This window comes from Urocampus carinirostris, chromosome 16 (assembly GCF_059441175.1).
Source record: "Urocampus carinirostris isolate Australia breed hairy pipefish chromosome 16, RoL_Ucar_1.0, whole genome shotgun sequence".
Lineage (NCBI taxonomy): Eukaryota > Metazoa > Chordata > Actinopteri > Syngnathiformes > Syngnathidae > Urocampus > Urocampus carinirostris.
The window spans coordinates 20,831,067-20,846,732 of NC_142364.1; the positions used below are offsets into that span (position 1 = coordinate 20,831,067).

The 15,666-nt window shown below is 41.3% G+C and overlaps 1 protein-coding gene across 2 annotated transcripts in view; it reads left to right on the forward strand.

The window, feature by feature from the left end:
* Positions 1-15,112, forward strand: part of prlra (prolactin receptor a) — a 35,234-nt gene extending 20,122 nt beyond the window's left edge. Inside the window, exons 5-10 of one of the 2 annotated variants that reach the window (XR_015853038.1) lie at positions 1,233-1,399; positions 3,312-3,453; positions 5,329-5,425; positions 5,527-5,596; positions 11,941-14,295; positions 14,389-15,112. Coding sequence is in view for 1 of the 2 variants with exons in the window: in XM_088355882.1 (XP_088212008.1) it covers positions 1,233-1,399; positions 3,312-3,453; positions 5,329-5,425; positions 5,527-5,596; positions 11,941-12,726 (1,262 nt within the window). In the remaining variant the exon portion in view is untranslated. Of the gene's footprint in view, positions 1-1,232; positions 1,400-3,311; positions 3,454-5,328; positions 5,426-5,526; positions 5,597-11,940 lie in introns of both variants that reach the window. The other variant, XM_088355882.1, reaches the window with a different exon arrangement.
* The last annotated feature ends 554 nt before the right edge of the window (positions 15,113-15,666 follow it).

Consider the following 15,666-nt stretch of genomic DNA (forward strand, 5'->3'; position numbering starts at 1 on the left):
AATTTTGTTTTTTGTATAATCAAGTAAAACCAGCAACACTAAAACTCAGAATTGTTGCAAACAGAACTTTTACTGATAATATAAAACGAGAAGGGTTACCATGCAATCGAGCATGTGATTACCGTGGTCAGATTACCGTGGTCAGCAAACACCATGCTAAAAGGCTGCCACAGAAAAGTACGCCAGGCTTAAAAGCTTCAGTGTCGTGAAAAATGATTTGCCCTCTTCAAGATTTCTGTTTTTTTTTTTGCATATTTGTCACTCAAAAAGGTTTCAGAAAACCAATTTTAATATAACACCCAAGGAAAAAAACTGTTATGAAATGTTGATTCCATGTATTAAGTTACAAAAAGAATCAAAACCTTTGTGAAAAAGTAATTGCCCCCTATGCCTATAACAAGTTGGACCAGCTTTGGCAGGGATAACAGAAATCAAACGTTGTGATTCTTTCACATTGCTGTGGAGCAAGTTTCGCCCACTCTTCTTTGCAAAATTGTTTCAAATCTGCCATATTGTTATATCTGCCATATAACTGGGGGGTTTCAAGCATGAACTACCAGTTATAAGTCACTCTACATCATCTCAATTGGATTTGATTCCAGACTTTGACTTGGCCATTCCAGAACCTTCATTTTGTTTTTTGGAGCCATTCAGAGGTTGATTTGCTGGTGTGTTTCTGATCGTTTAAGTTTGAGGGCACAAACTGATGGCCGGATGTTCTCCTTCATTTTCTGGTAAACCCCAGGAACCATTATTCCGTCAACCACGGTAGTTGTCCTTGTCCTGAGGCAGCAAGTTCTTTTTGTCAAATGCTTTGTCATTGATAAGCCAGATGGAACGGGCTGCACACCTTCCAAAAATTTTAATTTTTGACTCGTAAGTCCACAGAATGTTTTTCCAAAAGTCTTGAGGATAATCAAGATGCTTTTTGTCAAATTTGAGATGACTCTTTGTGACAGCAGTGGTTTTCGCGTGGGAACTCTCCAATGGATGCTATTTTTGGCCAGTGTTTTTCTTATAGTGGAGTCATGAACACTGACCTTAACTGGGGCTGCGATCATTACTTTGAGCAATGAGATGGCGAAAGAGGGTAACAAATTTCTAAAGTCTGAACAGCTCCTTCTAGATAGCAGTATAATTCAACTCAGAAATCAATTAGTTCTCTGTGTATTTGGGGGGGTCGAAAATCCTTATTAAATATGGCATATTTCTACTTGACTCTTTGTTTCCAGTCCAGCCCAATCCCCCTGAGAACGTGTCACTTAGCATCATGGAGGACAAAACCTGGCCCTTCCTCCGAGTGATGTGGGAGCCGCCACGTAAGGCCGACACTCGCTCCGGTTGGATCACTCTCATCTACGAACTACGCATCCGCTCAGAAGGGGAAAATGAGTGGGAGGTACGCATAGGTAACCGTCTTGTGGGGAAGTCTCCAAGGCTGCGGCCAGCAGGTGAAACCTGAGCTCATATACTCTGGCCCCAGTGCCAGCTGCTTCCCGTGGATGAGGAGGCTGCATTCATTCACGGCTTTGTGTTGAATGTGATGTTATCTTTATGTTGACCTCTCCACTAGTGCATAATCTAAAGTGGGAAATGTTGTTTATTTTCATGTCAGGGGGTGTCGGCAAAAATTACAACACAACTTACAGTGATTATGAAACAACAATATTATTTTTTAGGAATACTAGTTGCTCTGAAACCTTTACGCATCTCTTCTATATAAAACCATAGATTTTCTCATTGATATCCATAAGTAACAAGCACGGGGTTTTTCCCTATTTCTATTTTCCGCCTGAGATTCGATCTGCAACCTCAGTGGAACTTTTTAAATCTAAGCTTAAAACACACTTCTATTCTATTGCTAATGAATAGCCTAGATTTTATGTTGACGATATCTGTGTATTATTTGCCCTCATGTTGGTTTTAGATCAGGGGATGGTGTCATAATAGTCTGTGGTTTGCAATAATCTGTGGTCTGTGCAGCCCTTTGAGACTCTTTGTGATTAAGGGCCATACAAATAAACATGACTTTACTATTTAGTAGGTGTAGCATAAAAATGGTGAAAGTAATTAGAGGGCTTCTCCAAACCAAACCCCAAGAAAGATAAGAATATTCAAGCACATGCACTACTCACGAACAACGATCGTTTGTAAGTTGAATTTGTTAGTAAGTTGCTTCAGTGCTATATTTTGTATGGAATGTATGTTGAAGGTTTATATAAGTATGTTTAAGGTTCAAATAAGTATGTTTAATGTTTGTATAAGTAACTTGTATTGTTTTGTACTGAAAAAATAAACATTTTGTAAAATAATATGCTCTACAAAAATAAATAAAGTTAAGATTAACTTACTTTTGTAAGATGAGCTTCAAGACTTAGGCAACTTCCTTCTTTGTGGAATAAAGTGGCCCAAAAAAAGCGATCCAACCATTTTCTCAACCGCATCAAGCTTTCTTATTCCACTTTCATTTCAAAAGAAACGGCTAGCCTTTTTTTTACACTTTACACCAACCATATTAAACAGATGCAAAGTTTTTAGCACGCTGGAGATACAGAATGTTTACACACAAACTATGAAGAGGAAGAAGATTTCTTCTTCGGGTTGTATGCTGGGTTACCTCTTACAGCACCACTCGGCGGTAGCGGCAGAAAGAAGCACTACAGTACGGTCCTGTACTCAGAAAAAGGTGCACACAATTCAAAATCTAACTTACAGCAATGTCCGGATATTTTTCGACATCCCGAAAAAAATGTTAGTATCTACCGTTTTTCTTAACTCGAATGGTCGTAAATAGGGAAGCGTCTGTTCACACACTATAGGAATGAGCTGACAGGGGCTGCAATGATAACACAAGCCAGGGGATGGTGGCCGTGGGTAAGAAGTTACAAATTCCGTACAGCACCTAATAATCCGTCTCCTGCAAGGACGCAGATCTTGTCTCGTCATCGGTCGGGGAAAAGAGCATTTTTTTAAGATAACACCGGGGAGAGGAAAGGAGAAATGTGGTGAGGTAGTTGAAATGTAATAATTATTCCACACTTTTTTAAAGCATTGGAAAATGTTAGAAACGTTGCTGTTTGTCCTCCTATAGAAGCCATATGAAAAGAAAGTTATATTTCCTCCCCAATCTTTTTCAATTTGTAAACATTTTGGGAAAAGCGCTGGGGAACCACTCGGGAGCGCTAAAGAGACGCATGCGGCCCCTGAGCTGCGGTTTGCCGACCCCCGAGTCACACTATTACATTAAGTTGAAGGTTTTGTTTGATGGAATGAGGCTGTACTTTTAAAAGGCGTTTTGTGTGTGTGTTCAGACTCATGTGGCTGGCCAGCAGAAGTTTTTTAATATTTTCAGCCTGCGTTCTGGAGGCCTGTACCTCGTTCAGGTGCGATGCAAACCTGACCACGGCTTTTGGAGCGAGTGGAGTTCAACTTCCCAAATCGAATTTCCTGAATGTAAGACATCACTCACATATATAATTGTTGCAATATTACCACGGTTGATAAGGTGTCTTAAAATGTAATCCTATACTGGTTACTTATTCAAAAATGTAACCCGTAAAATAATCCGAATACTATAATATTGCAGAAATAGAATTTGATTACTTTCAATTACTTTCGGATTACTCAAATACCAAATATGCTAATAAAAGACAAAATAAACATAATATAAATACAATTACTATATTTTGTTTTAGATAAATGAACAATGAGGGGGGATAAAGACATGGAAACTCATCCCTATCCCTGGTTAGCTTAAGAAAATTGTTACAAAGCATCTTACATTACGATCACATCTTAATGTAACATACTACTCAGTTCAAGGTTTACTTGTTGCAGTGAGGATGCCAAACCTCTTTAAAATATTCAATTTTATTTGGCTGAGTGAAACATTCTCACAAGATAACAATACAGTGATTGTATAGTGGATTTTGAACAAGAATTAACTGCAGAATGCAAACCAAAGACAATCAAATTTACTAAATGTCCATGAACGCATCATTAGCGCGCAACTGCGCTTGCTAATATACACAAACACACGTAGGCAGCCTCACGAAACTGCAGGCCTGCGCCAATTGAACCAAATAAATGCAACATTGAAGGATAAATAAGATGCAGATGTAAAGAAAAGTACTTTCACATGTAACACATAGTGACAAATATGCAGTGGTGGATAAGATGGCCGCCTGTACAATCCGCGCAACAAATACGACGCGCACAATTTTTCTCTCTCTCTTGTCTCAGTAATTAAATTGATCTCATCTCATTAGCTACACCGCTTATCCTCAGTAGGGTCGCGGGGGTGCTGGAGCCCATCCCAGCAATCATCGGGCAGTGGGCAGGGGACACCCTGAACTGGTTGCTAGCCAATCGGGGACAGACAACTCACTCGCTCATTCACACCTAGGGACAATTTGGACCGGCCAATTCACCTGAAATGCATGTTTTTGGAATGTGGGAGGAAACCGGAGTGCCCGGAGGAAACCCACGCAAGCACGGGGAGAACATACAAACTCCGCACAGGAAGTCTGGAGCTGGACGCAGAAGCTTCCCAAGACATGAACTGTGCCGCACATGCGCTAACCACTGCGCCGCCGTGCTGCCCTAATTAAATTGATGATAGACACAATTCTATTGGCGCATTATATATGTATATATATATATATATATGTATATATATATATATATATATATATACTTTTAAATAAAAACTGTAACCCTGTAGAAGAAAATCCTTATTTTAACTTAATATACCTGTAATTTGAGCACGGCGGCGCAGTGGTCAGCGCGTATGCTGCACAGTTCTGAGGTCATGACACCGAACCTCCTGTGTGGAGTTTGCATGTTCTCCCCATGCTTACGTGGGTTTCCTCCGGGCACTCCGGTTTCCTCCCACATTACAAAAACATGCATGTCAGGTTTATTGGCCGGGGCAAATTGTCCCTCGGTGTGAATGAGCGAGAGAGTTGTCCGTCTTTGTATCCCTGTAAGTGGCTGGCAACCAGTTTTGTGTGTCCCACTGCCCGAAAATAGCTGGGATGGGCTCCAGCACCCCCGCGACCCTACTGAGGATAAGCGGTGCAGATAATGGATAGCTGTAATTTAATTACGTCTTTTTTCCCTCTAACTGCAATGGAATACAATCACATTTTTGGGTATCCTAACTCCGTAGCGCGGTTCCATGTATTCTGTACTCCCTAGGCTTGAATAGTAGACACATAAAAAGTATCGTAATCTTGATTCATACGTATTGATGACTCGTTCGTAAACAGCAATTTGATTAAATGGAACGTGCTGTTTGTCATGTTTTGCTTTGAATTCTACATCCAGATTTCCGTCGGGAAAAGTCTGCATGGATCGTCATCGCAGTCGTGTGTGCCTTTATGTTCCTTATCTTCACGTGGCTGCTGCACGTGAATACTCGCAGGTAAAAAAATAAATGAATGAATACTGCAGAATGATCAATGTCAGTTATAACCATTCCTTTTTTTGTAATCCTGTGGTGTCTCTTTATTTTTATCCATTAAGCTTGAAACACTGCCTCCTACCGCCGGTTCCTGGTCCTAAAATAAAAGGATTCGATCAGCAGCTTTTAAAGGTAATAGCTGTTTATTGATTTCAAAACACAAATGTTACAAATAGATTCTACAAAATAGAGATAGTTACAAAACACCTCTGGCTTGCCCTGGTTATAAAACTCCAGCTTTCAAATGTGTAGTGTTGAAGTCTCACAAAATCCTTAAAGTGTGTAATATTTGACCACTAGATGGCACTGTATGTCTAATGTGAATGAGACCTATGCCACACAGCGTATCGTAGCAGCAAGTTGCCAGACAAACAAGGCGGCGACCTTAGGAAGGGATTCCACTATATAAAATAAATACACATTTCTCGACCTATAATTTTTTATTAAAATTAACATTGGTAAGATAGTCCAAGTGTTTTTTTTTACCATTATTCAAATCAATTGTTTATTTTATTGAATGAAAGTTTTTGGTACCATGAGGAGAAACTAAATATGATACACTGTCCCTTTGGTAACATCGCACTGTTTATTTTTCTGCCTTGACGCAGGGAATTTTATTTTTTGGTGCGCCAAAGCACTTCTTCCCAACTGTTCTGACTTCAAGACCCTAGTAACGAGCTGTGACTCAAACAGGAAAACATGTCTACATCTCAAATTTACACATGGAAAGGATTGTACAGTTTAAACCAGAGAATGCATAATATATTCCCCTTTTTTTCTCCCAAAAACAAAATGACCAGCAAAACCAAAACGTTGTGTATATTCTTGCATATCTCGCAAGCCCACATCGCATATAAGTGACCCTCTAAAACGGTTTTAAAATAGCCACATGCTTAAAACAATTCAAAATATTAATAAAGTGTTTACCTAAACATCAATAATGATTTAATTATGTAGTTAATAAAGACGAATATACTGGTAAAAAGCTAAAACTATAACATTTTCAAACCATTTACTGTACCTTCTAGCAGCGCTTCAATGGCAGACCATTTTTATTTTTTTCAATTGTTCTTTTTTTCCGACTCAATCGCTGTTGTCACTGTTTTCCACCTTTCCTTCGCCTTATCACTAACTTTATTAAGACCCATTATTATGAGCTGTAAAAAAAAGAATTTAAACCAACAAAATCACTGTAAAATAAGATATGGTCCCACTCAAATGCGCCGAATGACTAAACAAGAAAAAGGGATCGAGCACGCTAAATGCGGCGGGTCCTAAATGCCGTATTTTGCAGTCGAGTCGAAGTTTTTGTTTTGTTTTGCTCAATAATTGAACTGAGTTTTTGATTTATTCGATATGGCGCCTCGAAAGGCAGTCTCTAAACCATGTTTTTGCGGTGCCGTGGACCATGGAGCGATGATTCAATGCAGCCACTGCAAGCACTACATTCATTACAAGTGCTCTGGGCTGTCAGTTCAGGACCTAAGCCTCGCGATTCAAGATAAGCAAGCTACTTACATCTGCAAGTCCTGCGTCCCCGGCTTATCTGCTGATGATAAAGACTCTTACGCCTCTCTGAGTAGCTCTGGAACGGTATTCACCAGACATGGGGACTTGAGACTTAGTGACTTGGACTCGAGTCGACTCGAGTCGCTGTTTTTATGACTTGTGACTTGACTTGGACTTGGCAATCTAAGACTCGGGACTTGACTTGTGACTTGACTTGCCCAAGAAAAAAATACTTGGGACTTACTTGGGACTTGAAGGTGAAGACTTGAGACTTACTTGAGACTTGCACATGTGTGACTTGGTCCCATGTCTGGTATTCACCTACGTGGATAGCACTCCAGTGCCTTTATCCGGGTCGTCTGGGCCGTGCGGTGCCCCTGAACTCTGCAGGGCATTGTCGCCATCTACTGTTAAGGAGTGTAATTGTCCCCTTCATTTTTTTTCTTCTTCTTAGCATTATTTTGCCAAATCAAAGGCCCACGATCCGCTAAAAATGGCTTGATTTGAACTCATGACCTCAGAACTGTGCCGCACACACGCTAACCACTGCGTCACCGTGCTGCCCACTTCCCGCCCTCTTTGCCCCAAAAAATCAATTATAGATGGCATGGATCAAATGAATCCTCTGTCTGTCCCTCAATCATTCTGTCGATCTATCTATCCTTCTTTTTTTCTATCTATTTGTTAATCATTCTGTCCAAATATCTATCCCTCATCCATCCCTCATCCATCCATCAATTGTTCCGTCTATCTCTTTCTCATCCGTCCATCAATCATTCCGTCTATCTATCTTTCTCATCCATCCATCAATCATTCCGTCTATCTATCTCTCATCCATCCATCAATCATTCTGTCCATCTATCTATTATTCATCTATCCATCAATTGTTCCATCTCTCTATCTTTCTCATCCATCCATCAATCGTTGCGTGTATCAATCTTTCTCATTTATCCATCAATCGTTCCTTCTATCTGTCTCTCATCTATGCATCAATCATTCCATCTATGTATCTTTCTCATCTATCCATCAATCGTTCCATTTATCTATCTTTCTAATACATCCATCCATCGTTCTGTCTCTCTATTCATCTCTCGTCCATCCACCATTCGTTCCGTCTAGCTATCTTTTGCATCCATCATCAATCGTTCTATCTATCTATCTCTCATCCATCCATTAATCATTCCGTCTACCAATCTTTCTCATCCATCCATCATTTGTTCCGTCTATCTATCTTTTTCATTCATCTGTCAATCATTCTGTCTATCTCTCATCCACCTATCAATCGTTCCGACTCTCTATCTTTCTCATTCATCCGTCAATCGTTCCGCCTATCTTTTTCATTCATCCATTAATTGTTCTATCTATCTATCTATCTATCTCTCATCCATGCTTCAATCATTCATCTATCTTTCTCATCCATCCATCAATCGTTCGGTCTATCTATCTCATCCATCCATCAATCGTTCTGTCTATCTTTCTCATCCATCAATCGTTTCATCCATCTATCTTTCTCATCCATCCATCAATCGTTGCATCCATCAATCGTTCCGTCTATCTTTCTCATCCATCCATTAATCGTTCTGTCTATCTTTCTCATCCATCCATCAAACATTTTGTCCATCTATCTATGTAGCTATCTATCTGTCATCAAACCTTTCCATGTAGACATTATTTCAGAAAATTTACTTTTTTGGCATGCTTTCACCACAATCTCCTGTCAACGGTGGCTCAACACCAGACTTGGGAAAGAAATGAATACATGTAACATTGTTACGTAATCAGGATACCAAAAATGTAATCGTATTCTGTTAGTTGCAGGGGAAAAGGACATAATCAATATACAGGTATATTTAGAAAAAAATAATTACAGTGGGACCTTGCTACTTCACGGTTCGACGTTCGCAGCTTCAGAGCTTCGCGGTCTGTAATGGTTAAAAAAATAAAAATAAAATAAAAATCACTCCCGGGCCGTGCGACGGAGCAAGTTCGGCGGACACGGTGTCACACGGCGCGACGCGAGAAAATGCGGCGGGCGTGATCGGGCTACCCCTGTAACTGTCAGTGTCGTGCGTATCGCACCCGAAAGTACCCGCACCGCGGGTTAGGGGCTCGCTCGCGGGAGCGACCGAACGGCACCCGCGGTGCAGCGCAAGTAACAACCCTGTTGTGAATTTGTCTCTGATCGTCCCGGGCGGACGTAAAATCGCCCAGCTGTACGACTCTTAGCGGTGGATCACTCGGCTCGTGCGTCGATGAAGAATGCAGCTAGCTGTGAGAACTAATGTGATTTGCATCTGCGATTGGCTGGCAACCAGTTCAGGGTGTCCCCTGTCCACTGCCCGGAGATGGCTTGGATGGGCTCCAGCCCCCCTGCGACCCTAATTAGGATAAGCGGTGCAGATAATGAGATGAGTTTTTTTTTTGGGGGGGGGGGGTTTTTGGTTTTTTGAAGGTGCGCCACTACATCGCGGATTTTCACTTGTCGCGGGTGGTTTTGGTCCCCATTAACCGCGATAACCGGGGTCTTACTGTATTACTTTGAGGCTGCACGGCAGATGAGTGGTTACCATGTCCGCGGCAAAGTTTTGAGGTCATGGGTTCAAATCCAGCTACCAGCCTTCCTGTATGGAGCGTGGGTTTCCTCCGGGACTCCGATTTCCTCCCACATTACAAATACATGCATGTCAGGTTGATTGGCTGGTCCAAATTGTCCCGAGCTGTGAATGAGCAAGTGAGATGTCCGTCTCTGTGTGCCTTGCAACTGGCTGGCAACCAGTTTAGGGTGTTCCCTGCCTACCGCCCAAAGATAGCTGGGATTTTTTTTACAAAAATCAGGACCAAGGTACCAAACAAACAATGGGCACAAAGCAACTAAAATTCTCAAAACAAGAAATCAGAAACAAAAATAAAACCTGACAAAGTCCAAACTATAAACATCAAAACTAGAAATGGAATAACGCAAGGGACTAAGAAACCAGAAACAAACTAACTTACCTGACATGAAGGCAGATATGAAAACGGCAATGAAAAACAGAAGGACAATGGAAGACAAAATGAACAATGACAACGACCCAACAACGTGTAGAGAGCAACATTTCCTTTTTAAAGGATGCAAGATACGGTGTTTGGCGATTGGACACACTTGTGCCCAGTTCAAACCTCGGTTGGGGCCCCCTGGTTGTCGGAGGGTTGTCCGACGCCAACAAGAGTTTTCACACATTTGGTTATTATTAACATTTATATAAAGTGTAGTGTGATAGCATTAAGGTGTAATAGTAATTTTATATGCTTTTAAAACGGTTTTCTTCTGTTAAACAAGACAAGTTTAGCTTTTCTCCGAGTCATGTGTGTCTTGTCAAGAAGGCACAGATCTAGTTACATCTGTGTGTGGGCTTCCAAAGTAAAATAAAATGTTTGAGGAGGCTGTGGGACACCATGAGGGGTTGTTTCTCAGCCTTCTCCCTACTGGAATAGAATTAAGCCTCTGTGCCTCTTCTTTTGGGTATTTTTGGGTACAACCTGACATTTTATGGGTCCTTCGAGATGGATTTCAATATACCCGGCGTTTCCAGAATCTGAGCTAACTTCCAGGAAAAACCGTGGCCACGGCTTCTGAGACTATTTCTGGGACTGGGTCTTGACTCAGTTTCCGGGAGCCGAAGGTTGACAAAATTCAGAAGAGGCAAATGACTTTAGTGAGTAGGGAAACTCGCTTAGAATACACATTGGTTGTGCATGAGACACCTTTGAGTAGTAGAACTCATTGCTGAAAAACCTTGATGAATACTCTTCCCTGGTCAATTGAAATATTAGGAAAGTGACATTGTTCATTTATCTTAAACAAAATTCAAAATTGTATTTATGCTATATTTGCTTTTTCTTTTAACCACATATTTTGTATTGGATTAATTGAAAGTATTATTTTGGTATTTGGAATATGTGTACCATATTTTCCGCACTATAAGGCGCACCGGGTTATAGGGCGCACACCCAAAAAATTGTTTTTGGTCCTATATTTTCCATACATAAGGCGCACCGGATTATAAGGCGCTACAATGGGAACGTCAACAAAACAGTCAGATAGTTCAGTCAAACTTATTACCCCCTTAACATTCTAAAAGCTTGCAAAGAAGCAAATACGTGTCGTAGACACGTGCGGATGCGGTGTCCGTAGGATGTTACCAAACAAACATTTCTTAGTTTCCATTTTATTTTTTGCTGGCAACTGTGTGGACAGCAAAATGAGAATTTTATTGTGCAGGGAAACGGGGTTCTTTACTGTGCATATGACAATAAACACTTTGAGTTGAATTTAGTTTAAAAATCTATCGTTCTAAAACAAGATACCGGGAAAATATAAATCTGCATAGCTCACCTAAGTTCTCTTGCAGCCTTCACGTTCATTAATGATACGTAACCATGGTCTTCTTACAACCGTGAGTTCAGTAAATCCAGGAGAGTAAAATATTTACAAATACAGAGTATTAAAAAATGTTTTCTCTATGCCGTAGTGCAACCCAACCAATGTGTGATTCACATTCATTTTTTTCTGCCAATTGCAGGCTTTGTTTCGCCCCTTTAGCCTATGCGACCCTGTAAATGATAAAAAGGATCCGCCCCCTTTACCTCCGAAAAACTTTAGCCAATAGTGACTCAAATGATGATTGACACATTGGTTAGGAAATGAAACGCCGGTATATAAATCCCAGCATACACCGCGGACGACTTCGCCTTCGGGGGAAAATCTAGTTGGCGGCTGCTTGCTTTAGTTGCAAGACTTTGCAACTTAATATTGATCCATATATAAGGCGCATGGTCAGCTTTTGAAAAAAATAAAGGCTTTTAGGTGCGCCTTATAGTGCGGAAAATACGGTACTTATTACATTGTCCAGCAGGTAACTAGTAATTGTATTGGATTACATTTGTAAAGTTAACTCCCCAACTCTGATATACACATTTCAATCCAGGACAGCAAGTCTAACGACATCTTTAACGCATTGGGGCTGTCTGGAATTCCCCCGATGTCATCGACGTCAGACAGCGACGAGTTACTGGTTGAGTACCTGGAAGTATATGTCCCAGAAGAGCGAGAGGCCATGTTAGAAAAGAGCAAGGAGCTTGACAGCGGTGACAGTTTCAAGTCTGAGATTTCCACCTCCGACAGCGACTCCGGCCGGGGTAGCTGCGACAGTCACACCCTTCTGACGGAAAAGTGCGTCCGTCCTAAAGATTACGGAGACGCCGTCAGGGAGCAAGCTGAACGAGAAGACTGGGAGCATGCTGGAGTAGAAACTGGAGGTCAGACGTGGCCCTCCGTGTTTAAGGGTCCGCCGGACCGGCCCCTGGACGGCCCCGCCGAGGACCGTTCCCTGCCAACTGAGGCGCCTGTGTGCAAACCGATAAAGGCCCGCAGCGAGCTCAATATTGCCGGGTCCGGTCATAAGCAATCACCCGCTCGCTGGTCCGTGGAATATGTGGGCGTGCAGAAGGTGGCTGAGGACGACGTGGTAATCCTTCAGCCGTGGGACGCCAGGGAGGGCTACCCTCGGCCGCTCACTCTCAATGATCGCCACTACAGTCGGGTGAAGCGAGTGGGCAGCGACGACACTTTGCTGTTGCTCCAGAAAATTAAAGACGAAACGGTAGGCGAGGACGGAAACCCCGATGAGATCCAGACGACCCCCGCCTGGATCCACTCTGCCACAGCAACAAATGGTTATGTTGACGCGGCTGCCATTATAACAACATACTGAGATTATATTTTCACAAAAAAGGAGCATTAGAGTGCCTCAACTTTTTAACCTCTTTAAAGGAGCTGTACGGAGTTTGGAACTTTTTAACTCTGCCTTCACATCCTGGCTTAAAGTCATGATTGCAGCCTGTCAGCTTGTTCATGATGCACCTTCAAGTATTTGCATTTCTTAGTTGCGCTACAATGAACTCTTCTTTCTTAGGGTTTTGGGTTGGCGCTTGGACTATACTGTACTTTGATACCTCCTTTTTCGCAGGGGTTGCATCCCAAAAAGGTCCCACGATAGTCAAAAACTGAAGTAGAAACTTGTATTCATTAATTCATTTAAATACTTAATTAACTAATTAATATTAAATACTAAAATTATAAGTGCTCTGTGATATTTTTCTATTAAGTATGTGTTAACAATGTCATACTGAGTTCAAGGAGCCCTTATGCTTTATTTTCCACTGTGTTACTTTTATTAGAGCTGATGCAGAACAAGTTAAGTTCATAGAATGCTTATCCCCACAATTTTCAAAAAAAAGATTATATTAGTCAGTGTACCATGAAAATGGTGAAAGTAGTAATAGTCCTTTTTCAAATAAAGTCCATATTCCTGTCCAAACTTTCAGAAAGATGAACAAAAAGAACTTTATTTGAGCATGTCTAAGAAATGCACATACTTGCACGTGCATCATAAATAGGCTGACTTAGGTTGCAATCTTGAGCCAGGAGAATGCGGCAGAGAGTAACAAAGTTCCAAATTCGGTTCAGATCCTTTAACACATACTTAATAGAGAAAATAGTCTACTTTCAAAATGTATTTTTCTTAAAAACGTCTCATTCTAATATTTTGACTACAGTAAGTATATTATTGTATGCTTTACCTATCAAAGAGGTTGTAAGCCAACGCGAACATAGTCAGTAAGCCGTGAAGTACTGTGCGGTTTGTGTCTGGTGAGGCACAGTCAGATTTACAAATAAAAGCAATACATAAACTGTAGCACAGAAAACATCCATCCATCCATTATCTGCACGGCTTATTCTCGGTCAGGTCGTGGGGGTGCTGGAGCCCATCCCAGCTGTCCTTGGGCAGTGGGCAGGGGACACCCTGTACTGGTTGCCAGCCAGTCACAGGACACACAGAGATTCGAACAGCCAATTAACCTGATATGCATGTTTTTTGAATGTGGGAGGAAACCGGAGTGCCCGGAGGAAACCCACGCTAGCAAGGGAAGAACATGCAAACTCCACACGGGAAGGTTCGATCTCATGACCTCAGAACTGTGCCGCACACGCGCTAACCACTGTTCCGCCGTGCTGCCTACAGACAAACATGTTTTATTGTTTATTTAAACTAATAAACGAGGTCTATATGCAGCTACTTTTGAACAAAAGCAATCCTCCAATATGAAAAATGTCCATGCAACGAGAAAAACGACTACTGTGTGGCTTGACTTGCTGTCAGCTTGGTAATACTGTCACTAATGCTACTGTTTTCGGCTGTGGTGTGTGCCTAATCCTAGGTCTCACTAGAACCGCACGCCTCACTTTGCATTTGCGGACACACAGCACAATCATACATAAGGTATATTCTATTATATTCTATTCATACTAATTGTATAATGTGAAAAAACTTTGTCACTGAATATATCTAACCGTTTGATTTCCATGATGACAGGTCCCCCTGAGACAGCACGTCACTGACCGTAAATACTGCAATACTAGTAGAAGTGTAAAACAGCACGCCTGCGGTTTGCAGTTAACTAATGCACTCGGTTCGGCCACCAAGTCATGATAAATGAAACCCCACACATTCGGGGGAAGTCCGCACGATCGATTAATGTATCGATCAGTCACGAAGCCCGTCATTAACTCTCTGGTTCTATTGGCAAGGACTTGTCAAGAAACACCTCAGGGTAATACCTCAGATGCTTAACAGTTGTGTACTGTATATAATGGAATCTACATACAGGAAGTTGTTTTCTTCAGTCTGTCAGGCTTATGTCAGTGTGTTCACAGGTCATTATGTACTGTGTACTTGTATGGGCTTTTTGTTCTGCGTCGCGTGAATATTTGATAATCATAGAACAATTATTTATACGGTAATTGAAAACAGCACTTTTGTAAACTGAGGAGTCTTTGTATGTGGATTTTAGCTACTGGAAAAAAAAAACGTATCCGTTGCACTTTGTTTTCCATTGACTATTTTTGTACAGAAGCACACTTCTTAAAATCATTTCTGTATAGATGTTTATGGGCTTGGAACACAGTGTCGTTCGCCTGATTTGTTTTGTTTTAATCGTCTCGAGTGGCGAATACTTACTGTCTGTGAATTTAAAAAAAGAACATATTGTTTGGATTGGGGTTACACGAATATAAATTAATAAACACAAGAAATACCAGTTTTACCTGAAAATGACCAACCCTCCAAACCTAATTTAACAGATATGAATGAAAGAATATGTCATGTAGATTTTTACTAGGCATGGAGTATTGATATCAGGTATCAAGTCAAGTCATGTTTATTTGTATAGCGCTTAATCACAAAGAGTCTCAAAGGGCTGCACAGATCAAAGACTATTGCAAACTACAGACTATTATCACACCATCCCCTCATCTAAAACCTACATGAGGGCAAATAATACACACATTATTAACATAGAATATAGGTTATTCATATGCCATAGAATAGAAGTGTGTTTTAAGCTTTGATTTAAACATTTCCACTGAGGTTGCAGATCGAATCTCAGGGGGAAGAGCATTGCACAGCACCGGGGCCCGAATGGAGAACGCTCTCGAACCTGCGGATCTCTTCTTGGCTCTTGGGATCACTAGTAAACCATCATTTTCTGAGCGAAGGCTCCTGACCGGAACATAGGGGGAAATTATTTCTGAAATTTATGAGGGAGCAAGTCCATGCATGATTTTGTATACTACCAACAGAACCTTGAAATCA